The 24,555-nt window shown below is 56.7% G+C and overlaps 1 protein-coding gene across 13 annotated transcripts in view; it reads right to left on the minus strand.

The window, feature by feature from the left end:
- MACF1 (microtubule actin crosslinking factor 1) overlaps positions 1-24,555 on the minus strand; it is a 222,488-nt gene that overhangs the window by 128,879 nt on the left and 69,054 nt on the right. For all 13 annotated transcript variants that reach the window (XM_059729557.1, XM_019498838.2, XM_059729551.1 and 10 more), the window contains exons 2-6: positions 23,538-23,599; positions 20,696-20,785; positions 15,413-15,490; positions 12,485-12,577; positions 1,051-1,217 (exon numbers count right to left, since the gene is read on the minus strand). In XM_059729557.1, the coding sequence (XP_059585540.1) occupies positions 1,051-1,217; positions 12,485-12,577; positions 15,413-15,490; positions 20,696-20,785; positions 23,538-23,599 (490 nt within the window). The remainder of the gene's footprint in view (positions 1-1,050; positions 1,218-12,484; positions 12,578-15,412; positions 15,491-20,695; positions 20,786-23,537; positions 23,600-24,555) is intronic.

Genomic DNA, 24,555 nt, shown 5'->3' on the forward strand with positions numbered 1-24,555 from the left:
GCACTGCTGCCTCTCAGACCCCCTTGGCAGAGACTGAGGACAAGTCTGAGAGAAGGATGATCTAGAGGGAAACTGAGGCAGGGCAAGCCATGCCAAAGCAGGCTACCAGGAGGGCACTGCATTGGCAGACCCCTTCACAGTGCCCCACCAGGGTGGCACTGCTAGTGCAACTGGGCGTGCAAACAGAACAGGGTGCGCATGTGAGAATAAGGACCAGGAAATCTTCACGTTCACACTCAAAAGCGGTGACATCCCAGTTAGCTCCTAGGACTCCTAGCCTAGCGCACACTCATCCCCTAGTCCACCTCCCAGGGGACATCTCAGTAGGAGACTTTGGACTCCTTCCGCATGAGGTGCGAGATGTGGCCCGAGAAGCCCGACTTCTTTCCTTGTAGGGTTTCTGCCCAGCCAGTCCAGACAGAGTAGCCCAGGTGAGCACTGTTATCCAGAGCCGGCCTAATCCCCGCCAGGGGCGTCTCTCCCTGTCTGTCTCGCATGGAGTTGTGTGAGGCTTAAATTGCTGCTCAGAGAGCTCCAAGATCCCCAGGTGATAGGTGCCACTGAAGTGCTAAGCACTATTATTCACTGAGAAAAGAGGAGGGGGTGGTAGCATTTAAAGCACAGCACAATCTGGTTTTAATGTTCCCGCTCCGCCCCAAACCCTCATTAAATAAGTTGCTGCTTCTTGCAACGCTGCATGTTCTCAGCCTTCTCCACCACGCGGGGCCCTGAGCCAGCACAGCAACACCTCCTGGCAGGGGAGAACTTGGACTTCAAAGTGCAGAATATGACCATATTATCCACATACATCGCGTCCACTCGTGTTTTCTGTGGTCACTGCAGATTTTACTTTTGCTTTTGCCCAGTAGGCAGCAGGAACTTCTCTTACCACATTTCTCACCTACAATGTGCACTCTAACTTCCAGCCACTCGCTTTTGGGAAAGAGGTGCACATGGTACGTCAGAAAATACGGTAACTGCAGACAGCACGAGCAGCGGTACGCTCCCCACAGCCGTTCACGGCATCCCCCGCTGCTCCTCTCCACGTACCTGTATCTGTGGATGAGAGCGTTGAACATCTTCCCATCGCTCCAGCACGAAGAGAAGTTGGTGCATTTTACTCCGATGTAGCCAGCTGTCACCTTCTGCGTCCAGAGAAGCAGCTTCTCTTTTGCAGACATATCCCCCGACTCTCCGCTGATGTAGATGTCGGAGATCTGTCAAGACATGGCATTTTTTTGTATTTATTAGACATATGTGCTTCCCTTCCCCCGGAAAAGGGCAGCTTACAATAATAATAAAACAAGATAGATGGGACCAAAGCCTAGTTATACAGGAGTATGGCCAGTTGCACGATGCTCCAGAAAGCTCTATCATATACACTACGTGGGGGCGCAAGTAGGGAGCTGTGGCAGTGTCAGCTCTCTGAGGTGTACGGCCACATCTGGGAACATGCCCCCGTTCAAACCCCAGGCCTGGGATCGGTGTCTACAGGCAGCCAGGTTCAGTCGGCAGCTGCAGCACTTGTGAGAGCAGACTAAAATCACCTGAAAGGAGAAGGCGTAGCAAACAGACTAATGCAGGTTGGTTTTTCAGAGCAAAGGAGTCCAACTGGAGAAAGATGTGATAACCCGGGAGGTCTGAAATGGGACCGTTACAAAAGATCTGCTACGTGCCTGGTAAACCTCCTTCCTTAAGATCCAGGGGCTTCTTTCCTCCCTCTAGATGGTTTTTTGGGAGGGGGGGTTGTCTTTTGGCAGAGCCAAGGGCAAAAGCAGCAGTCACGCTAGCTAAAAACCTCACTGTTCCTCCCCACGCCCCCACTCCGGTCTCGCGAGTCCCGGGAGACAACATGCCCCAGCCACAGCCGCACAGATGGCTCGCACAGCGCTATCCAGTGGGCAAGGTAAGTGATACCCACAGCCGGGAGGAAAGGCATCTTCAGTCCATCTTTTTAAGTCCCAAGGATCTTACAGGTTCTTCGTACAATTGCTCTAGCCTGGAAACATGATTTCCCCTTCAACGGATTCAGAGAGTCAATCCGGCCTACAGTTCTCTGTTACACATTTCTCCCGAGATCCAGGAGAGAGCACCTAGGCACTGCAAGGACACGGGCTTTGGAAATACCCGCCCTGGACCAGGCAGGACGGGGGAAGGCACCTGCAGGCAGACAGAGGGACGTGCTCCATCCGCCCTACAATGAAGAGCCACGTGCCACATAGCGCTAGCATTTCCCGGCACTTTACCCTACACTATGTCCAGCCCATCCCGCTGGGAGATCACCTCCGGGAACGTGGATCGATACCCCAAGGCATCTGCAGCACGTGGAGGTGGGGAAGCATCTCTAAGCCTGGTGGCCAGGAGGATGACCCAGCTCGAGTCGGCACTGCAGACAATATCCTCCAACCAAAGCTGCCAATCGGAGCGTGTTTGCTTCCCGGGATGAATCCAGGCAGCTCATCAGAGCAGCCTCGCCTCCCAGCCTGACTTCACAGGAGCAGCAGGAAATCGCATCTGCCAGAGCAGACGCGCGCAAGGCAGGGCTGCGAGAACAGAAGCCAACTGCAGAAATGGCTCCCTTACCGCCGAGCTGCCTCCCCGGCTGCTAGAGAGCCTCAGCCCGATTCCCCCGAGCTCTGGCAGCAATGCCCCGGTTGTGGCACAGGACGCCTTGCAAATGAACCCAGGGCAGGCAGCTCTGAGCCACAAGCCCTCCCCGACATCTGCTGCGCCAGGCGTGACAAGCCAGACATCTGGACGGGCTGGGTCTCGCCGTTACCGTCGCCCTGACCGCGCAGCACCCACGGCTGGACGGACCGCCCGGTCCCCCTCCCTGCTCTCCTTCCACCCCCCATGCACTTCACACGCCACCCGCCCCGGCGTCTAGTACAGCGGTTCTCAACCTTGTCAGGCCCGAGGCACCCTCAGAAAATGCCAGCTCTTTGTTTTTCCTCCTTTTTTGATCGCAGAAAAATACGAGAGCAATCCTTCTGCTGCGAAGAGCTCAGAAAGCAGGGCAGAATAGCTTTGGTGCTACGGCTTCCTAGTCGACATCTCTGGGTTTCTTGTCTGCACACCGGACAGCGCTAACATGGCCTGGGACCCCTACGACACCCTTTAAAGGATCTCGAGGCACCCCAGGGTGACGCAGCAACCTGGTGGAGAGTCGCTGGTCTAGTATTTGGAGCGCTAGGACAGGGGCTGCCATGTCCAATGTTGTCGGGACACCAGCCCGTATGACGTGCTCCAGGGTTGACCAAAGCCACTCAGTCCCCTGACCCCAGCCTTGAGCGGACCATGGCTTCTTATCTCATTATTTGAACTAGCTGTTTACTCCAGTGCCCTCCAAGGGTTCATCATCATCATCATCATCCAGATTTATCTCCCGCTCTATCCCAAGAGGCTCGGAGTGGCTTACAATAAATGACAACCCATAGATAAGAAATAACAGCAGATTCCCCAACCTGCCTCATTCATCTTAACTAATCTGATCCATCCACCTAGCAGCATCCCCAGCCCTTGTCCCTTTCCCTTCCAAGTAAAATCTTTTCCTTTCCACCAGTCCCCTCCTGAGGTTGGGCAAAGTAGGTTGCTGCCTACGTTTGTACTCTCTGAACCCGCTCGTCCCTACCCTGCCCTTTCTAATGCCCCTGCCCTCAGCGGCAGGTCCTGATGGCATCTGACCCTTTTCCCAGACTCGTGACTTGGGAGACCACCTCGCCCAGACTTGCTTGGAAGGGACTGCTTGCTCGGTCCACGCGATGGTTTTTAAAAGACCGCGACAGCCGGCAATAGCGCGTGAAGGTGATCGCTGGCTGCGCCGCGGAGAACACGACCGTGGCATGCAGAACAGCCGAGCCGACGGGCGGCAGCGCACCCAGCTCTCCAGGCCCGCATCCAGCCAGCGCAGAAGCATCAGGCACTGGCTCCGAGCTCCACAGGCAACTTTCTCGGGGAGGCGAGAGGGAGGGCGAGCCCATGCCTAGAAACGCGGTGGGGAGCGGCATCATGACCCAGTTTCCAACCGAAAAGGAGAAACCGGCGGCAGATCCCTTTTAAGCAACACCGCAAGTGCCAGCCCTGCACGTGACAAGGCGCACGCGCATGTGTGTGTGTGTGTGCGTGCGAGAGTACTGTTGATCGATGCAGCCACTCCCCTCCCCAGTTACCTTCTGTTAATTAAGGGGCAGGCAGGAGGGGAGAGCTGAAGCTGCTCGCGCTTCCAGGGTGCCGGTGGAAGATTAACCTGGCTGATTTGCTTCTGGCTGTTTGAGACGGGGAGGACAGTCGCGGGGCCCAGGATCAAACCCTCCTTGCTGTAACGGGGGGACCCCCCACCGCCGAGCCCCCGGCTGCTCTATTCAAGGAAACCAAAGAAGGGCTCAGCAGACGGCTCCCAGCGTGCTGCAGTCCTTCAGGAAGGTGACTGGGAGGGAAATGCTTTCAACTGGTTTCTGCTGCTCACGGACTCCCCTTGCGGGAAAGAGGAAGGGAGCCGCAGGGCTGGAGCCCTCCCTTTCCTCCCCCCCACGTCGGCTGCTGAAGCCCAGCCAGGAGTAGCAACGGCAGGGTAATTGGTATGCTGCTGCTCACCTCCTCCCCGGAGTCCGACATGCTTATCACGCAGCAAACTGCTCTTTGTCAGTGCCTGCCACGCAGCCCCGTTAGCTCTTCTGGGGGGGATTTCCTTAAAACCCTGAGCCTGGAGGACCACAGGCCGGGAAGGCTCACCATGGAGGCCACAAGCAGCTTGGCCTCTTGGTGGACCAAAGGGTCTGGCCCCGCATCGTTCTCCAGGCTGGGCGAAGGGCCAGCACACGCGCAGGGGCCCAGGACGCAGGATGAACGCCCTACGGGTTTCAGCCGCTCAAGCCCCGAGGCTGAGAACTGACACTGCTCAGACAGAAGTGGGGAAGTCTTCTTCCAACAAGCCTGTCATCCAAAGCCAGCTGCGGGCCAAGCCTCGCCCAGTCCCTTCTGCATTTCTTCCACCTCCCTAACTCTCAGGGAGGCCCCCATCCCAGCTAGGCGGGTAGACTTCCTGATTTACCCCTGCCAATACCCCTGGGGATCTGGAGTCAAAAATGCAAGAGCTACCAGCGCACCACCGATGCATGTCTCCCGGAGCCAAAGAGACTTGGGGCGCCGTCCTTTTCCTAATCAATTTGGAGCAACCTCTGTCTGCAAAAGCACAAACTCTCCTCTGGGAACCAGATGGAAACACTCAAGTCAACAGACAGGCCCGCAGAGGCTCCAGCAGCCTGCGGTTTGGACTCGAGGTAACCACCTGTTGATCTGCCCCAGGCAGCACCTGACAAAGCGGGTTGTTGCTCCTCTCTGAGCCAATTGGTCTCTCAGGTGCCACCTTGCCCTGTGCTCACCCCAAAACAGCAGCAGGCTTTCCTCAAGCAAGCCCACCGATGGACGCAGAAATCCTCGCCCGCCCCATGCTCTAGGCAGACACAGTGCCCTTGGAGCCACGAGCCCAAAAGACAGGGAGACCAGCTGCCCGCCCCCGCGGCATGGCATGCAGCACCCAACTTGCTCTTCCCAGAAACCCCCAACCAGCCTCAGCACGGACTGCCATCCAAAACCCAGTGCACACGCGCTTCATGACCGACCAAAACACATCGAGCCTGCCGGCCCCCACCCACCTCCTTTGACTCTCCAAGTTGTGCCCCCCTCTCTTGCAGCAAGGGAAGTTGAGGTTAGAGCTTAGGAAAAACTTTCTCACTAGGAGGGTGGTGAAGCACTGGCACAGGCTACCCAGAGAGGTGGTGGCATCTCCATCCTTGGGGGTTTGTAAGACCTGGATGGACAAAGCCTTGGCTGGGATGATGTAGCTGGGGCTGGTCCTGCTCTGAGCAGAGGGCTGGACTAGATGTGACCCCCCCGAGCTCCCTTCCACACTCATTTTCTGTGAGTCTCCAACAACCCCTAGTTCTGCTTCCTTGCACTGGGACCACTCACAGCACCGCCTCACTACAACATGAACCTGTTGCCAAAAAAGAGGCGGCCTCAGGACTGGCTGCACTTGTGCCCATCCCCACGGAGCAAGTCGGCTTTGCATGTGATGCCCATTTCATTAGCTCCTGGGTGCACAGGGATACGACAGGCTGCCTTGAACACCAGTTTCCTCCCTCGCTCTCCCGATTTCGCAGTGGATGCCAGTTGATTTACAGCTTCCTTGCTGTCCTCTGTTTCTCTCATCACTCTGCTCTGGCTGGCTGCAGGTTTAAGGCTGAATGGGGGATGCCGCCCCCTGCTACCCCCATGTCACCATGCCCCGTCCCCCCCCATCCATCCCACGAACTAGACCTGACAGCCGCTAATGAAAGTGCTTGTTAAGTTGGCAGCAAAGCTCGTTTCAACCCCCCACACAATAATTAATGCCAGGGAGTGCTGATCAAGCCAGTGACATCACTTCTGCATGCCACGGCCTGGGGCTGTCTGGCTGCTCTGTGCCCGGAGACTGGTCTAACAACCCCATGCCCACCCGGCACACTGTATAATCCTGTCGCCTCCCCCATTTCTGGCAAAACCCCAGCCAACGGTGGGAACGGGGAAGGCAAACACCTCTTGTGTGGGTCAGAAGCTGCCATGGACAAGCCCCTGAAAGTGTGCAAACGTGACGAGCCGGCACACAGCCTGCTACCGCTCCGAGCATCCTCGCAGGTCTCCACTTGCTCAAGAACTTTCTCAATTAAATGCCAAGAGCAGCTCAGGCAAAACGGGGTCGAGTGTCCAAGCAAACACCCCTCCAATAGGGCCCCTCTGCCCCGCTGCTCGGACACGCTTGTCCGACCTCCGTGCTAACTACATGGGGGTGGAGGGACGTGCAGCTCCTCGGGGAGAAACAGCAGACTCCACTTCAGCAGCGTTCCCGGTCAGATTTAACCTGTCACTTCTCAGCACGGGCTGTAACTCCTGGGCTGAGCGTGGTGGAGTCACTTGGGAAGGAATCCCTCCACGGGAAAGGCAAGGCTACAACGTGAACAGCAATGCTCGCTCTACCCCCCTCCGCCCCATCCCCACACCCCTTTCTGAAAGGGAGATCACTCAGCGGAGTACTGACCCTGCTTCCAGCGGGACTGGCACCCTTGTCCGTCCTCCCGCTTGGATCCCGGCTGTCTGCTTCTGCAGAGAGCGTGCAGCCATCTTCAAAGGGCGATGCCAGGGCTCTGCCGGCGTCCTCCGCGGGCCGATGGGAGGAATCGCTCCCGTACCCTGAGGAGCGCTGGACGGTGCCAGCGCTGGGCCCGCTGACGGAGGACACGCTCTGGGAGGCCGGCAGCTCGGCGCCAGGCTGCGCCCACGAGCCCGCTCCCCGTTTCGCAGCAAGCTTCGAGCGCGTCGCTGGCAGCAGGCGTAGGGGCCTCTCGAAGCCGTGGCCGTCCACCTGGTCCACCATGGGCGACGGCGTGGACAGCTCCGAGACGGTGCCCACCTCTGCCATCCACGAGCTTGCCCACGTGGCACTTGAAACGCTCTCATTCCCGTCTTCTCTCTCCGAGGCCTCTAAGGACCCGTCGGCTTCCTCCGAAGGCACAGACTTCTTCAGCTCCTGCTTTCTGGAGGGCTCCTCTCCCTCTCCCTGCTCGCCGCCGACTGCAGCCTCCCTTTGCAGAGGAAGCAGCACAGCACGGCTGCTCCCAGCCCCGGTCCTGCGAAATCCCACCAGCCGGCTCACCGCCTTCTCGCAGTTCTTCTCCGCCGGGTTGTCTAGGAGGCGAGCGATGACGGTCGTGCCCTCCTCGAGGGAATCCCCCGGGAGCCCCGCTCCCACCCACCGGGGCTCCAGCACCAGGTGAGCTTTCCGGACCTCCCCTTGAAACCTCTCTTTCACCTGTACGACGTGCCCCTGGGGCGGCGCCCCCGGGCCCGGGCCGGGATGGGGATGCGCAGCTGGCGAGGTGTCTCGGCGTAGGCTCTCTGGGCTCTCAGCAATTTCCCCTCCTCCCTCTTGCCGAGCAGCCGCTTTGAAGTTCAATGCCTCCACCTCTCCAGCCACCGGGGTGCCCACCGAGGGCTGCTCCTTCTCCGGGCTTGCCTCTGGCACCATCCTCTTCTTCCCCCTCCACTTCCGTTTGAAGCGAACCCTTTTTTTGGGGGACAGAGGAGCCTTCCCCGGTCCGGCAGCTGGTTCTTTCGGCTCCTTAACGCAACCCAGAGAATTCCCCATCTCTTCCGCGCAGCAGGCACCGGCAATAATGCAGCTAAGCTGGTCTCGGGCTCCCGAATAAATCCTAACCTCCGCTTCATCAGATTAAATGCACAGTCTAAAACACGCAGTACTGCGGGCAATCCCTCATCGTCTCTCCCCCTCTCTCTCTCGCACGCACAGAGTCTCTTCCCAGCCGCTGCCGCTCCAGACAGCCATCTTACAGACTGGGAGCTGCAACAAGACAAATTCAAAGCATCTCACTGCAGTTCAGAAATCACTTGACCTAAAAGCAGACGGAGTCCGGATTGGCTGCAGCTTTCTCTCTCCAAATATGAGGTAATTGGAGCACGGCCCTCAGCAACACAAACAGAGAGCAGGAACCAGACAGAAATAGGGGAAAGGGAGGGAGGGGGAGGCAAGGGGAGGGTGTAGTGGAGTCGGGGGGGGGATGAGAAAGGAGGGAGGAAAGTAAGAAAAGGGGAGGCTGGTGAAGGTAGCATAAAGAAAGGGGTGGGGGAGAAATCAAAAGCAGCAGGGAGGAGCCGGCGTGACTCAGCGAGCGAGCCAAAAGGAAATCCCCCGGCCAAGTGGCATGGGCAGCCTGCGGGCACCTGCCCTGGGTGACAGGTAGGGTGTGTGCTCGTGCACGTCTGACACTGGCCCCCCGGGGCTGAAGGTGGACAGCTGAATGCCGGCGCAGGAGCTCCTGGCGCAGAGGGGTGGCACGGGGTGGGGTCTGACCCCTGCAGAAGGGCTAGCTGGTGCCACGGGGCCTCCGAGGGACCCCGTGCGTCTCGGGCACCCTCGGGAGAAGCCAACTCCCTGGGTGCCGAGAGGTTAAATACACAGCGCGCATGATGGCGATTAGCAGGGCTGGTATAGGGACCATCCTGCCTTGCTTCTGCTGATGCCCGTGGGGAAGCCGCAAGCCCCTGCATCCCCAGGGGATCTCCCACCAGCGCCCTCCACCTTGCACATGGGACCAGAAGCTCCCCCTTTGCTCCCCTTCACGCTGGCGACCAAACCCCAGCAAGGCAGGGCTGGGAAGAGAAGGACCTCACACCTGCCTGCCTCAAAGAGCAAGGGAGGGGCTGCCTCTTGGGTGGTAGGACAGGGAGCCCCGTCTGCCCCACAGCAGACCCCTTCACCCTCACCCTGCCCTGCACCGCAGAGGTCAGATAAGCACGGTCACATATGACACCGCCAGCAGGGCCACGACCACTCGCCAAATCTCCAAACCCATGCCCAGGCTCAGACGCAGCAACCTGGGGGCATCCCTCCATCCCAGGGACGGCCCTTCCCCAAAACAAGGCTCCTCGCTTCCATTTCAACCAGCAAGGGCTCAGGATCCTCCAGCGTCGGGCTGCCGGCCCGCGTGAACCAGCCCTGCGGGGATGGAGCCGCGGCACGCAGCCGCTCGCGGGGCAGGGAGGCAGGAGGGTCCAAGCCGGGAGGGAGGCGACGAGCTCAACAATGGAGCTGCCTCCCCAAAAGAAATCTCTTTATTCCCGGCAGACAGAGAAAAAAGGCTCCTCTCAGGGAGCAGGCGCCGCTGAGAGTGCGTAAGCTGCCCGTGCCAGCCCGGCTACCTTTATACAAATCCCCCCTGCGCTGGGAGGTCTCGCATCCTTCCCAGGGAGAAGGGGGTGAGCGGAGCCGTGGCGCTCTCCCGTGGACCAAAGCCCGGGCCCGCTCAGCTGCAGGACGACAGCACCACCTAGCGTCCACCGTGGCCTTCAGGAACAACCGCCCCAGCCCTCCGAAACAGCAGCCACCAGGACAGCTCAGCAGCCCGGCCCCCCCAATGACCAGAGCCAGATTTCGGCAGCTCACTCCACGGGACCCGAGGAGCTCAAGGCGGAGGGGGTGCGGGCAGAGGGGCAAGCTCCCCCACCGCCCGCCTGGGTTTGGAAGCCGATTCCTTTGTCTCCTTTTGCTCAGGAGAAGCTAATGCTCAAACCAGCGGCCACATGGAGACCAGCAATGACTGGCCTGACTAAGAGGCCTGATATCCCTCGCACCTGCAGAAGGAAGCGACTCCTCTCGCATGCCGATCCTGCTCCGCTCTGCCCCGTCCTCAGCCCGCAGCACAATCGAGCAGGAATCTAGTTCACCAGCTTAGGCAGGTCCAGGCTGTCCGATACTCATGCAGGATGGACAGGGGCTTTTCTCTGTGGCCGCAGGGGACAGCACGAGGAGCAATGGCCTCAGGCTGCAGCAGGGGAGACGAGGCGGGAGACGAGGAGGAACTTTCTGACGATGAGGGTGGTCGAGCATCGGAACAGGCTCCTCCGAGAAATTGTGGCATCTCCAAGTTTTCAAAAGCAGGTTGGACAGACACTCGGCTGGGATGATCCTGCCCTGAGCAGGAAGCGGGACTAGATGTGATGTTGCGAGGTCCCTGCCAGCCCTACTTTCCTCTGATCCCACGATCCCATTCATGGGCGTGACGCCCTCCTTCAGAGAGATGCAAGCCTGCATCTTGCACAGCAATGGGCTGAGCTCCCCGAGATAGGCAGGGAAACCCACACAGGCTTGAAGAGAACAGCAAGGCTGTACCAACACTGCAGAGCTGTTGCAGGGACCACATACTCTGACCCAAGGGCCATGTGCACCTCTCATCGTGGAGACCTTCTGCCTCGCTGGGACCGATCGATTTGTTCCCAGCTTGTGAAGGTGCCGTTCAAACCGCGCACCCTGTAGCAGGAGGGGCTGGCGAGTCATGTCCCACTGCGGCTGCGCCAGCCCTCTCGTACGGGCCAGAAAGATTCATGCAGCGGAGGAGGAAGACGTTCGCTCTGCTTGAAACACCATGACAGGGCCTGGTTTACAGGGCACCTGTGCACCCTTCGCACACCTTGAATCAAGGACCCCTACCAACCACTGGTCTGAGGTACGGGGTTGCACCCATGGAGGGAGGGAGCGAACGGGATGTGGTCAGGAATGTGTCCACGGGGGCAGGGGACTAGTGGGGAAGAGCTGCTGGCATCAGGCAGCACATGCCAAACTGGAAACTCAAGGCCCCAGGCACACACTGTCCCTATACAGAGGCCTGGCCTTGCATCCACATTAAAGGCAACCTCCGACCACCTTGTGAGCGAGGAAGCAGGGCGGTTGGAGTGGTGACCGTGCCCAAGAGAGCCGTGCGTGCTTCAGCCCTCAGGCCAACAGGGGCACGGCAACACGGCGGGCAAAGGCTCTCTCAGGCTGTGCCCAAACTGCAAGGGAGAGACCCCCACACAGCTGCGGGAGGCCTGCATTCGGGAGACGGGCGAGCTTCCCTCATCAGGCCAGTGCCGAATGCTCGGGGCACATGACCGTGCTACCAAAACCTGTGCTGGTGCTCAAGGAAAATGGACAGGGCAAGTGGCGTGTTCCTGGGAGCTCCCAGACACCGTCGCGGAAAACCGTCCGCTGCATCCCAGCCACGCTGCGTTCAGCAAACCAAACTCCGCAGAGCCCAGCCGGTGCTGGGTCTGCTCTCTCCGAGCAGAACAATTTAGCTCCTGTCAGTGGGAAAACGGCGCCTGGATTATCCAGATCTCATGTTCATGAACCAGCCAACAATGGTCACCAACAGCGAGGGGAGCTCTGCAGCGAGGAATGCCTCTCACAAGCTCCCCTGTCCCTCCAGAGCGCTGCGATGAGGAAAACTCATATCCCTCACAGAGCCGCTGTCAACAAAAGGCTGTTGCTGGGGTGGGAGATGAGGAGGGGGGATTGGATGCCACAAAACCACGTCCTGGCAACCTGCAGCCATTGGAGACCCCATACCCTAGGTTTCAAGGGCAAGGATGTCATGGTCTCTATGTCACGGGCAATGACTACTTGAGCCATTAACTCTGCCACGCTAAACTCCTGGCCCTTCAGCTGGGCAGGGCAACCTCTCCCTGACTCAAGTCCTGAGCCATGCATAGACGATGCACGGACTCACTACACGAGGTGCGCAGGGAGCCCATCATGTCCTCCTGCCTTTCCCCACTCTTCCCCAAACTTGCTCTGTCCACCCCAGCCTGGTGAAGTGCAGCTCTCCGGCTCAGCTGAACAAACAGCAACTACCAATAACCTCGGTGCCAATCAGAGGGCCGCGGCACACAGAACCCATCATTAATGATTTAATTATGTAAATGGCCAGAGAAGGGAGTTGTTATTCTCAGACGGCCCCGGTCTCCATGACACTGCTGCACATGCTAATCCTCTGGACTGATCCAGATCCCGGTGTTACCAGCACGGTACACACGGGCCCTAGGCAGCAGAAGGAGGTCTGGAAACACAGAACGCCCTTCTTTCTGCTCCACAAGGGAGAAGACGCGTCCCTACCTGGAAGTGGAGGATAATCGTCCATATGAGCCCCAGGGTGAGCTTGGGATTGCCATCTGTAATGTCATCGTTGCGAATGTTCACCAGCTTCACCTAGAAAGGAAGCAACAGGGCTGTCAAAACTCCTCATCAGATGCACCCAGAGAGGCCACCTCTGCCCTCAAGCCTTCCCCCTGCCCCACCTCCTCCCCACGCGCGCACCTGGGAGGTGCAACCTGTCTGCACAAATGCAGAGCTGAGCCTCAAAGCTCTGGGGTTCAGCCCCAGCGCTGCCACTGACTTGCAGTACGGTCTCCACACAAGGCACTCTGCGCCCCAGCAGAAAAAAAGAGGGTTACAAAGAGCACTTCTCAGTTCTCAAATGCCTCCAGCCCAAGGGTCTCAAAGGGCCTTGCTAGCTCTTTATCATGCAATTCAGGTCAGGGGGAGGCGGCCTTTGGATCGCACCCTACGCACCTGTGCACAATGGAAAATCTGTCGCCCACGTAGCCTGGATAAAAGAGGGCACCCAAATTCTCAGCCCTCTCTGGCACTGCAAAGTCAGTCCACCACTGAGCTAAGCCTCAGGTTGCAATGTGCTAGGGAATGAACAGCACGAGTCCTACCCCTGCTTTGGAGGTGAGGGATGGGGAGAGCTGCAGCATTTTCTGTGGGAACTCTGAGGCAGAGCAGAGAAGGGAACACTGCTCCCCATCCCCTTGACTCCCAATCTTGTGCCTTAGTTGGACAAACACTTGCCCGGCACCTCACCAGGCGTTTGGCGAGGACCCTACTCTCTCTAGTTGGGGAAACGAGCTGAGATCCAGGAGGCAGAAGATGCTACGAATACGCCCAAGTGTCACCCCCATCTTCAGGGCTCCCTGCTAACAGAAAGCAGTGGCCACTGGCTTGCTGGTTGATCCTGCTGCCTCGCAGGGCGTCACCTTGCTCCCCATGCCTCTCCGCCACCTTTATCACCCAGCTGCCAAGCATCCAATGCCCATCACCATCTGCTCCCCAGAGAAGACTCTCTAGGGGTCAGCAGGGCCCATTTTCAACCCTTCCCAGAACTGGGATCTCATGACTGATGGGCCTTTGACCACACCTAAACTTTGGTGCGTTGGAAGTTCCCGGATATTGCTGCCAACAGCATTCCAGGCAAAACGTCCCGGCATGCCCTCTGCCGCGATGCCACGAACTTCAAAGGAGAGAGCTGTCTCATTCGGGGTGTGGGGTATTGAAGTACACTCCCTAGGGCCTCTGGCAAAACAACTGCATTGCTGGCGAGGGGCTGGGGGCTTTGAAGCTGTCCCCTCCCCAACCCCCCAGAGCGGCGTGCGAGCTCTGTGCCAGAAGGGGAAGGAAACCTCTGCTTCGGCATGAATCATTACAGCTTCATTTTATCCTCCTCCCCGATCCTGAGAGCGTCATAGCTAAAGGGAACCCACAAAACAGGCAGAACAGGACGCCTAGCCCCAGGGAGCGGCAGCATTTCACCTGCAAACAGCAGGAAACTTGGGCTGTGACAGCGTTTGCTCATGGGCTGAGTAACAGCTGCTAACAGAGGCCGATTGCCTGCCCTTGAGGAAACACCCCAGAGCCTGCAAGAAAAGACCTGACCGACCCAGCATTTCCTGAGTGCCGAGCAGGATGTGAGAGGCATCTGCTGCAGCTGGGGCTGGCCAGGTCAAGGACACCAAGGTTTGTCTTCCCTGTAGTTGGGCACGTGGGGGCAGCACACAACAGAGGCCCAAGCTCCTTTTAACCTTCTTCAAACAGGCACCAAGAAGCAGAGAGCCACGGCCCACGTTCTACTGTGGGCACTTCCCATGCATCTGGCTTTCCTGGGTGCCCCCTTTCCACTCCACGTGCCAGGGTGTTTTAAGCCTTCCTCAGTGGCACTGGGTATTGGCTGCAGCCGAGGCTGGGGGTTTTGACTGGGCTGTGCCAATGCTCCTGTTGGGACTAAAGTCAGAGGTCTTGCCCCTCTGCTCAGGGACAGACCGATGCCATCTTTGGGCTCAGGAAGGAATTTCCCCCCGTGGTCAGATGGATAGGGACTGGGGGGGTTGCGCAGACTGATGTTGTGTCAGGGGTGACAATAGTTTAACAAAGAGTTTAAATGATGGATTTGCATGGGATGTTTGGATAGGGTGGCCCCTGCCTCAGGCAGGGGGCTGGACTACGTGCCCTCTGGAAGTCGCTTCCAGCCTAGCTTCGCTATGATTTCTATGGCAGCAGGGAGCTCAGCCCTCCAAGTACCCAGAGTGCCAGGTGAGGCAGCAGAGCCTGTATTGAAGCCTGTGCCACACTGCTGCATAACTGCGGGGTCCCCACCCAGCTAGGCTGCAGGTAGCTCATGCACGCTTGCAACCAGGCGCCCAAGCACCAAAGGCCCGGGGGGCTCTAAAGAGCAGCAGGGCTGTGAGGCTGGCAGAGTACTTCCTGCATTTAAAACCCCAATTCTGGTTTGGATACTGGTCTCCAGGCAGAGGGGACCATACTGGGTGAGCACCACAAAGGAGACCTCTCTACAGCACTATTGTTAACCAGCATGTGAACATCACAGTGATGGGCAAAGAGCAGCACGAGAATGACCACCAGACTGGGTCAGATAAAGGATCCAGCCAGCCCAGCAGCCTGTTTCTGGTAGTGGCAAGTAGTGGGTCCTTTACAGGAAGACTATTACAAATAGGGCACACGTAGGGTGATCCATGCCCCACCAGACACCCCCCATCCCCCCTGGACCTTCTCCTTCATAACCCCCATCTAAGCCTTCTTTGAGCCTAGCTATGCTACTGGGCTTCACCACACCCCACAGCCATGAGCTCCACGTGTTAATGCTGCTTTACACCCCGCGGGTCCCCACCTGAAGGGGGAGTTGAAGCCCATCAGGCAGCGCAAACACCCTCGACGCAGTCAGGCCAAAAGCATGTGTGCAGCTCTTACCTGTCGCTGCTTCAGGAAGTCCAGGGCAATCTGCACATTCTGCAGCCGGTGGAAACGCATCCGGCCCTTCTCACGTGGCTGCAAAACACAGACAGCGGCTTCAGTTCGGTCGTCCAGGACAATAGAGAAAGGACTTCTCACGATGCACATGCACAGACCTCTGCCACCCCCTGCTCCCCAACACAGCACTGGGAAATCCATGAACCCAGGCCCCCAGGGACCAGCTTCTGGCTGAAGACTGCGGGAGCCCATTCAAATCCAAGCAACAGTCCGTGTCCCCTCTGAGGCCTGAGCCTGACCGCTGCATCCAGCGTGTCTGCATGCCATAGCACACATGCAAGGTGTTGCTTAGGCCGGCCTCTCTGTGACGGCTGTGTCACCGGTGGATCTGGGCAGCTGATTCAGTCCTAGGGAGCACTGTCCAAGAGGCAGGGCAAGGGCCAGAGGACGCAGCAGGTGAAATGGTCACGTCACAAGGATTCACACTTCCCAGGCATGAGCTCTCTGCCCTGCTAATGGGGTCCCAGGGCCTCTTGCCTAGTTTGGGCTGCAGAACACCATTTCGAGCCATGCGGGGAAGTCTATCAGCACCCACAGTCTCCTCAATGTGGGCAGAGTTGGGCACGCTGCATAGATTATCTCCTGCTGGGTCCTGAGCTGGGTGCTGACCCAGCAGGTCTACCTGCAGCCTCAGAATCTGTACCAAGCATCGTTCCCCGACTTCCCCTAGCAGCGTCGCTCGCTCTAGATATCATGTCTCACACAGGTGCAGCCCCCAAGGGCTCTAGCAGCGAGCCCAGCCCAATGCAGGGGGTGTGGGGTCCCAGGCACCTCTGCTGAGCAGTCAGCAAGACATCCTGGGACGGGGGAGAAGGCAGCTTGAGATGGAGCACTCCTCAAAAGACACCGACTAAGAGCAGGTGGGAGAGCCCTGCCCACGCGGGTGACAGCAGCAGTCTCAGCCTGGTCTCAAACCCTGTGCCAGCAGGTCTGCACTGCTCCCGCTGGTGGAGGGAGCAGGGCCCTACAGCTCTGTCTGCCTCCTGCTCCTGCTTTCTGTCTCTGGCCAGCTGCTGCGCTACTGCAAACCTGGCCTCAGCACGCAAGGAGAAGCTGCTACACCGGTCACTATATGGGAGCTGCCTAGGGAAAAAATAAAGCCCAACCACATTCAGCCCCGCCTGCTCCCCCCCTTACAACGCCCTGATCCACTTACTGAACAGCAGCTCCGTGCCCTGGCAGAGCTTGGGGAAAGGGGGGCAGGCTCCAGCCTTGCTGCTGAAGCCCAGGAGAGCTGGCACGTGCCCCCCACTCTGCTGCGCCCATCGGGAAGGGGAAGGAAAGTGTGAGATGCATTGAATCTGCATTTGTGAATCTAAAGTTACTTTCTGTTGAGTGTTAATGGCAATGCACGTGCAGTTTTACTTCAAGTTCACAATATATTCTGCGCTTGCTCATGTGCCGGCACTCTTTCCCACGCTTGTGCCTGGAGTCATTTATTTAGGAAGGCCCCGAGACAATCGTAACATAACGGAGTTTGGGGATGAGGGTATCGAAAGAGGTACCCGGTCTCCAAACCCTGCCTTCACCTTTGATACAAGAGAGGGGTGTCGTGGGCCTGGGCATCTGCAGTCAGAGAGACTCACCTGCACCCTCCAAGATGGCACTAGGAAGCCCACTGCAAACACAGCATGTCTGCTCTGTGCCTGCTGGATCCCGAAACGGGTTGGCAGGCAGTCACCATGGGGTGGCATGGGACCCGGGCCAAGAAGCAATGACTCAGGCAGTCCCAGTATTGCACAAAGGCAGCCCCGTTCTGCCCACAGCAGGGTGCAGCAACATCAGGCATGGACCCTTGACCTCTGAGGAGGGCAATCAAGCTCTCTGAGTCAGCCAAGCCAAAGTCACCAATTGGGGACCCGGCTGACAAGGAAACCCAGCAACAGGGAGGTCTTCCTGGGCTGCAGAAAGGCCGACCCCTGGGCAGAGAAGTGGCACCCGAAGACACTGCAGCTGACGGCAGCTTGAGAGCAGGGCAGAGGGATGGCCGGACAGAAGGAAATCACCCCCAGGACGGAGGGCGTGTCGGGGGGGGTGAGCTGGTAAGAAGTGGAAGCCTCTCCACTGAAACCAGCCAAAATGCTTTTGTTCTCACTTCGGGGAGGCACGATCCCCTTTGGAGGAAACCTCAGTTGGGATCTCTGCTTACGGGCCCGGGGCCACACACTGCTGCCAGGACATTGAGAGCGCATCGCTTAAAAACCAGACACTTTGCAATCATGCAAGGTTAGTCCTCACTGCCTGACAACTACGCTACCATGCCCGGTGTGTCACACGAGGCAGAGGACCGCCATGCAGTGAGAGGTTAGCAAATGTCACAGGAGCCGTCCTGGAGGCCGCCTGTTCCTCCGAGCGAAACAAGAGCATGTCTCGCATCTGAGAGTGTGCAGGCCCCCAGGGGCTTGACCCTCAGGAAGCAGCCCCACGGGGCCTGCGGTTTTCCTAGCAGTGTGCAGGCTGCCCCGAGTGACTGCGTTCATGCTCTCGCACCAAGTGGGCAGGCGTCCCCCCACTGCAGGCCATCAGCACCGAAATGCACTCCCAGATAATCCAGTCGGAAGGAATACGGGATTAAATGCTTTCAGCTCCAGTCATCCCCTTGCACTCCCCACCCATCGCCTCGGCTCTATTCAAACCTGTTTCAGAGACAAAATGATCGCTCGCAACCAATTAGCTGGTAGCTGTTATGAGCTGTGACCAATGTCCCAGTCTCTTTTTAGCAAAATCCCATGTAAACCAGTGCAACCCACTCGGAGCCTGGTTACAACTGGACTATCTGATGGCACTTCAGTGTCAGTCACTATCACGCTGCTCCCAGGAGGGGGTTAACCTACTGCATCACCATCCTCCTCCTCCTCCTCACGCTCCTCACTGCTTGCGCGGCGCCAGGAAGGCGCTCTCACCGGGCGAAGGGTCTTCTGACCTGCAGGCTCTTTGTGCTAGCGCAGGTGGCACAGACAACACCAATGGCAACGTCACGACAGAGAAAAAAACCAAAAAAAAAAAAAAAAATCCAACCAAAGAGAAAGGATCTAAAATGCAGCAGGTGGGAAAAGAAATAATAAAACAAGTGTGTCCCTTGCCTGCTGTGCCAGCTGGGGTAGGAAAATGAAAGCTGGCTGGGTCTCCTGAACACTGCTTGTCCCTGTGGGGGCACTGCTAATAGAGTTGTCCCCACACGAGAAGCTGCCGACAGATGTTCAATTAAGGGCGCGATGGCCCTGATCCATGCATGGCAGGAAGGTGAGGGACCAGGGAAGCGGATCCCTATGATGATCCCAGCCCCCGTCAAGGCTCCAATGTGCTCTAGATGTTGAAGGCACTGATCAGCTGAGTGGCTCTCCCACCCAAGATGTGCTCCCCGAGCTGAGAGCGCCCGTCAACTGATTGGCACTGCCAGCTGCTGGGTCCAATGCAGGGGTGCCGAGAGGGAACTCAGCGCCCCGTGTTACACAGCACCTCAGACCAGGAGACCTCGTAGCCCCTGTTGGCCTTAAGATCTATGACTCTACGAACGTTTAAGGCAAAGTTTGGGAGAAGCTTCACTTCTCCTTAGCACGGCCAACAATAATGAACTATCTACAACAAACTGGTCAATACGCCTAGAGGATAATTCCCCACCATGGTTTAATTCATCATTGTTCATGCTGCCCTCCCAGTCACCTGCCCCAGTGATGGTTGGTCACTACCGGATCAGAGAATCATAAATTAGGGTTGGAAAGGACTTCAGGAGGTCATCTATTCCAGTTCAGCATTGAGGTGACAAATAAACCAGATTTCACTGGAGAGTGATTCGACCTTCCCTTGCTACGGCAACAGGATCTTGTGTAGAGGCTGCCTAAACCGAGACTGCCCTTGATCATAAAACTCTGCAAGTGGAGCGATCTGGCTTAGAAGCGCCTAACCCCAATTTTCCAACACCCACAAACTGTAATCTGGCATCACCAGAGGGAACCCAGCGAGTCAATGCACTCTCATACATGCTATTCAAGGGTTACTGATGTAACAGCCCCGGTGCTGCACAAGGCGGGATTTTCCAAGGGTTGAATGAACTCGCTTGGTCTCCAAAGTGATCCTTCCATGCCCACCATGCAAGAGAAGATGTTTGCTGCCTGGAAAGCAATTTCCGCTTATGTGCCCATCTCCCATGCCAGTAAGCACGTGAGAGGACAGGCTACCACACTGAAGGGGACAGGCAAAACAGCAAGGAATCTAGCAAGCCTGTGAACTGAAAACTGGATTAAGTAGGAAGCACTGAGGGGAGCTGAAGCAGCCCCGCAGTGAAACAGCTCAGGACAGAGGAACACCTGCACGACACCTAGTCCAGATGATTTTCAAGGTTCAGGCAGGGCTTGTAAGAGACTGAAAAACCAGGCAACTGGCTGGCGGTGCTGGGAGCTGCACCCAGCTTCCCCATGGTAATGGTCAACTGGGCATCACCAAAAAAACAGGGCTCGTTACTGAATTAAGTATTAAGGAACTATGCTTAAAGATAGTCCCTTAATTACGTTTAATTATGGGGCTGGGCTAGATGACCTTGTGAGTTCCCTTCCAGCCCTACTTTCCTATGCTCCTATGAATATTAATCAAGATAAAGAATGTCTCCAAGTACGACCTTCTAATACAGACAGGCCCGGACTGCATTCCCAAACCTCTGCCAAGACAGGGGCTGGCACATCACAAGCGTCTGAATCATGCTCTATCCCCATCTGCACTAACTGGATAAACTGTTGAAAACTGTGTTAGCGGGAACCTTGACTCGTTATCTAAACACAGAGAAGATAGACCATGCTGTACAAGGAGGAATGCAGCAGAAGAAAAGTGCTGTTTCTCCGTCTGTTTGGAGGCCCCACGGAGGCAGGGATCACTGGAGAGGGAAGCATGCCACGTGATTGTGGAAGGGGTCTCCTTTGACATTTATACATCCTTCAAGCAGTACTTGAAGGACACTCACGTCTACCGCAAGCACTAGATAAGGGCATTTTTCAAGCAAATAGCACACTTTGATGGTATCCAGGAGACCAGCTGGACAAGGAAATGTTTCAATGAAGAGATTTGAAAAAAAAAAAAATAAGTGAATGAAAACCAAAACCAAAGAAAAGCCTGGGTGTGAGAAACGAACACAGATCACCCTACGCTCAACCAGAGGCAGAAAGGAGGAAGGTGCAGTAAGAAGATCCAGTCTCTGACGGTGAACGCAGCAGCAGCAGCGTGGGAACTCACCAGTTTCACACCCGACAGGACCTCCAGCAGAGAGATCAGGTTGTGGCCATCTCGCAGGTCCTCATACAGGTCGTTGATGTGCTTGCGCACCTGCGGAGGAGAAGAGGACGACATATTTTCAGGGATCTGCCACCGCCCCTGAGCCAGGGGATTACTCTATCACAACAGACAAGAGATGCAGACACATAAAGAGCACCACAGCGATGTAGCTGGCGCTTCGACAATAAATGTGTCACCGGTTTCAGTCACATCCCAATTAATCACCTCGGGAATGAGACACCGACCCGCCAAAGGACCTGGTAAGAGTTACGGTGGCAGACGCACAACAGATCGCTCTCGAGGTGCCTCGGCCTTGTGCAATTCTAAAATGCTCGCACGCCGCCCCTTTGCTATCAAAGCGGGTTGTGATTAAAGGACAGCAGCTTGGGGCTGGATTGGCCTTGGCCATCAACCGCAGGGTCACCTTCAGGGTCTTCTCAACTACTGCCAGCCTTTTACAAAACTAAAAAGTCACTGGCAACATGTTTCAACCTTTAAGATAACCTGCGTAGAGGTTCATCTTTGTTGCCCGCTTGCTGAGACTGCGGAGAGGAGTCGTCACTTCCCAGCCCCGCAGCACACGTTCTTTGTGACTCTGGATCAGTCATTTACCATGTGAACGTACAGCACCTTGCACAGTGGGGTCCTGATTTCACATGCCTGCCCTAAAACATGCTACCAGTAACAACAGGCAATTGATTCTCAAAACAGTTACTGCATCTTATTTCCCTCTGGGCATGTCAGATGTCCCTCTGAGGACAGTGGGTATCCTCCCAGGGGCGAAGGCAGATGGAAGCAGGTTGACTGTGTCCCTCTAAATAAATGCATTTGGCACAGGCGCTGTGCCCTGTAGAGGCTCGAATCCCAGGCTCCCGTCTTCACCCACTCGAGCGGGGTCTACTTCAAGTGCTTTATTCTAATATAGTAACAATCCCAGGATGACTTCACAGGCAGGCAGGGAGCGGGCTGTTGTACGGCTGCTGAAGCTTAGGGAAAGGAGGGGTGGTGCTGGGCTATTCATGTACAGGTCTGCAATTTCCCCAGTCTCGCCACAGCAGCACGACGACACCTCCCAGGTCTGAGCCAAAAACCTTTCCACTGATGCCGGATTTAATTTAAAAATGCCTGGCAGGTCTCCAAGACAAGGGGGAGGCACCTTGAAACACAGCAATAATCCTGTTCAATCACTCGAGATTAAAAAAGCTTCGTTCCAAATGTGGCAGGAACACTCACAGGAGCTAACGAGCCGCTCAGCAGGGATTCAAATCCAGCAAGTTTTCATGTCCAAACCAGCTGCACGTGCCACAGGTCACATGAGTGCCCCTGCCCCGGGGCACATAAGTGAGGTGTGGGCATGTTGGTAATGGGCTGTATCTTTTCGGCAATGACTGCACAGACCTGCGGAAGAACCTACACCTGCCAGGGATGGATCGGTCACCTGGTCCAGTCCCCTGCATTTGCCATTTAGTCCCAGAAAACACCCACGCCAGCCCCTCCTGCACACCATAAAGTACAGAGCCTGGAGACCTCCCCTAGGCAAGATTAGCTTTGCTCTGGACCTGGCGTTTCTTGTGCGGAAACAGGACCCCAGCAAATATGCAATGGCATGACTCAATAAGCAAGGCCCCCTGCAGGGATAGAGTCCTTGGACCCCTTCCCACTTCTTGCAGACACAGCCTGGCACAAATTCCTGGGACCAGAAAGCTCACTCAAAACACCCTTGGTGCAAGAAGCAGGCAGGTATTAGAGAGACCAGCCAGGGCTGCAGGGACTGGCCAGGCTCTGGATCATAGCCTTTCAGGCAGGAAGGAAGGATTGCAAAAGGCAAGAAATGAATTATGCAACCTTTGGATCTCAGCCTCTTCTAAAGCCCCCAGCTCCTCTTGAACCCTCACTCCCCGTCACCGGCATCAGAAAGGATGAGCCCCGAGTTTGAGGCCGCACCAAATGCAAGCTCCAGGACCTTGCAGGAGAAAGGCGAGAGAAAGGAGGGGAGAGGGGGATGCTGAAGAGCAGCAGAAAGCTCAGTGCAAAGGGAGGTTTCCTGCCACTGTTTGCCATGGTCATGTGCGGCTGTGGGTCTGGCTGCCTTCCCATCCCTAACAAAGATGCAATGTTTTCCTTGCCCCGGCTCCCTCTCCCCGGGCCCTCTGTCATCAGGCTGGGCTCCGGGAAGGATCCAACAGGCAGCACCAGCTACTGCTGCACAGCCACTAAAGGACTTCTTGTTCAAGCAAGAAAGAGGCTTCAAGAGCTCTGAGCCAGGGGAACAGGGGCCAAGCCTAGCAATGTCCCCTTCTCTCCAGGAAGGAGCAATCTCAGCCCTGAAAGGCAGACAAGCACCGGCCTCTGCAAAGAGCAGGGGCAGCAGGAGAACAGTAAAGCCCAGCTACGTGAATACCAGGGCAGAAGGGGAATGAGCTTGTTCGAAGGGCAGTCACCAAGCCACCACGTGCACGGTCATTCGAGGTACCACCTGCACCCTCTCCTCGCCCAGGGATGGACTGGGGAAAGGAGGAGCAAGCTGGGCTCTCTCAGGGTGTTTCCTGTTGCAAAGACTCTCAAATGCCTTGTCCCAATGCACGATTTTCCCATTAAGAGGTAAATGCAATGGCACACGAGAGCTCGCCTGATGTTTCAGTGCTCTGCGAAGCGCTGTGAACATCCACTGGCATATCGGCATCCAGAGGGCAGCACTAGCCCACTACTCCAGGGACGGAGCGCGGCCAGCCCGTTCTGGGCCAAACCTGGCACGGACAGACCAAGGCAGGTTGGAAACCATGCACACTACAGTGACTCTTACCTTCATCAGGTGCTTATTGACCCACTTAGTGAAGGTTTTCTTCTGGACTCGGTCCCGTTCATCTGGGAAGAGAGCACAGAGAGGCATTTGGGTTAGAGTCATTAGTGCAACTGCAGAGAGCTCCCTACAGCCACCACCTCAGATCATGGTACTGATTGTAAGGACCCCTGCCAGGACCCTACAGAAGACTTGAACCCCACACTGGAGGGGACGCTGCTGATTCTAAGCTTAGACAGGGACAGCATGGCAATCAATCTGTCCTCTTGATACCCAGGGTGCAAGAAAAAGTACTCAATAAAGTCCCGTTTCCTCTATTCTCCCAGCCACCGTCAGTGCTCCCCTCTGCCCAGCCACGCTTAGAGACACAGCAGTAACTATCCCAAGCATTTCACCTGGCAAAATTAAATATCCAGATACTTCAAAAAGTTCCCCAGACAGGCAAGAACAAGTTCAACCGGAGTGGAAGATGCTCAGACTGCCACAGCGGGGATAACCCACCTGTTTCCCACGTGGCACGGCAAGGGCACGGGCAGAATTTCTAGCCCCTAAGCTAGAAATTACCTTAAAAAACCCACCTCCCCTAAGCTGCTCCTTCTGCCAGGCCTGTTTCTGAACGAGCAGCAGGGGAAGAGGACAAGCGGCTATCGGGAAACAAGACCTGCCCTTCATAATGCAGCTGAAAGGCTCGCCACCTTCCCCCACGCGAAGATACAGGTAACAGCGACACAAAGGACACAGGGCACCTTCTCCCCATCCCGGCCCAGGCCTGAGGCAGGTAGTACCAGCACCAGGGCAACCTGGAAGCCACAGGGAGATTTTGCAAGACTCGCAGACCCTGAACCCTCATTATCCTGTGCCGCCATGCTATAGGGGAGCCACTGGGAAGGCGAAGAAGGGGTTACTCCAGCGCGGCCCCCTTGGAAGCAGCTGGATTCATCCACCCCCTTCCCCGTGTCCCAACCCTCTTGAGAAGGCAGGTTGCAAAGGTCACATAAAACCCACGGCTGCCTGGTAAAAG

This window comes from Alligator mississippiensis, chromosome 6 (genome assembly GCF_030867095.1).
Source record: "Alligator mississippiensis isolate rAllMis1 chromosome 6, rAllMis1, whole genome shotgun sequence".
Classification (NCBI taxonomy): Eukaryota; Metazoa; Chordata; order Crocodylia; family Alligatoridae; genus Alligator; species Alligator mississippiensis.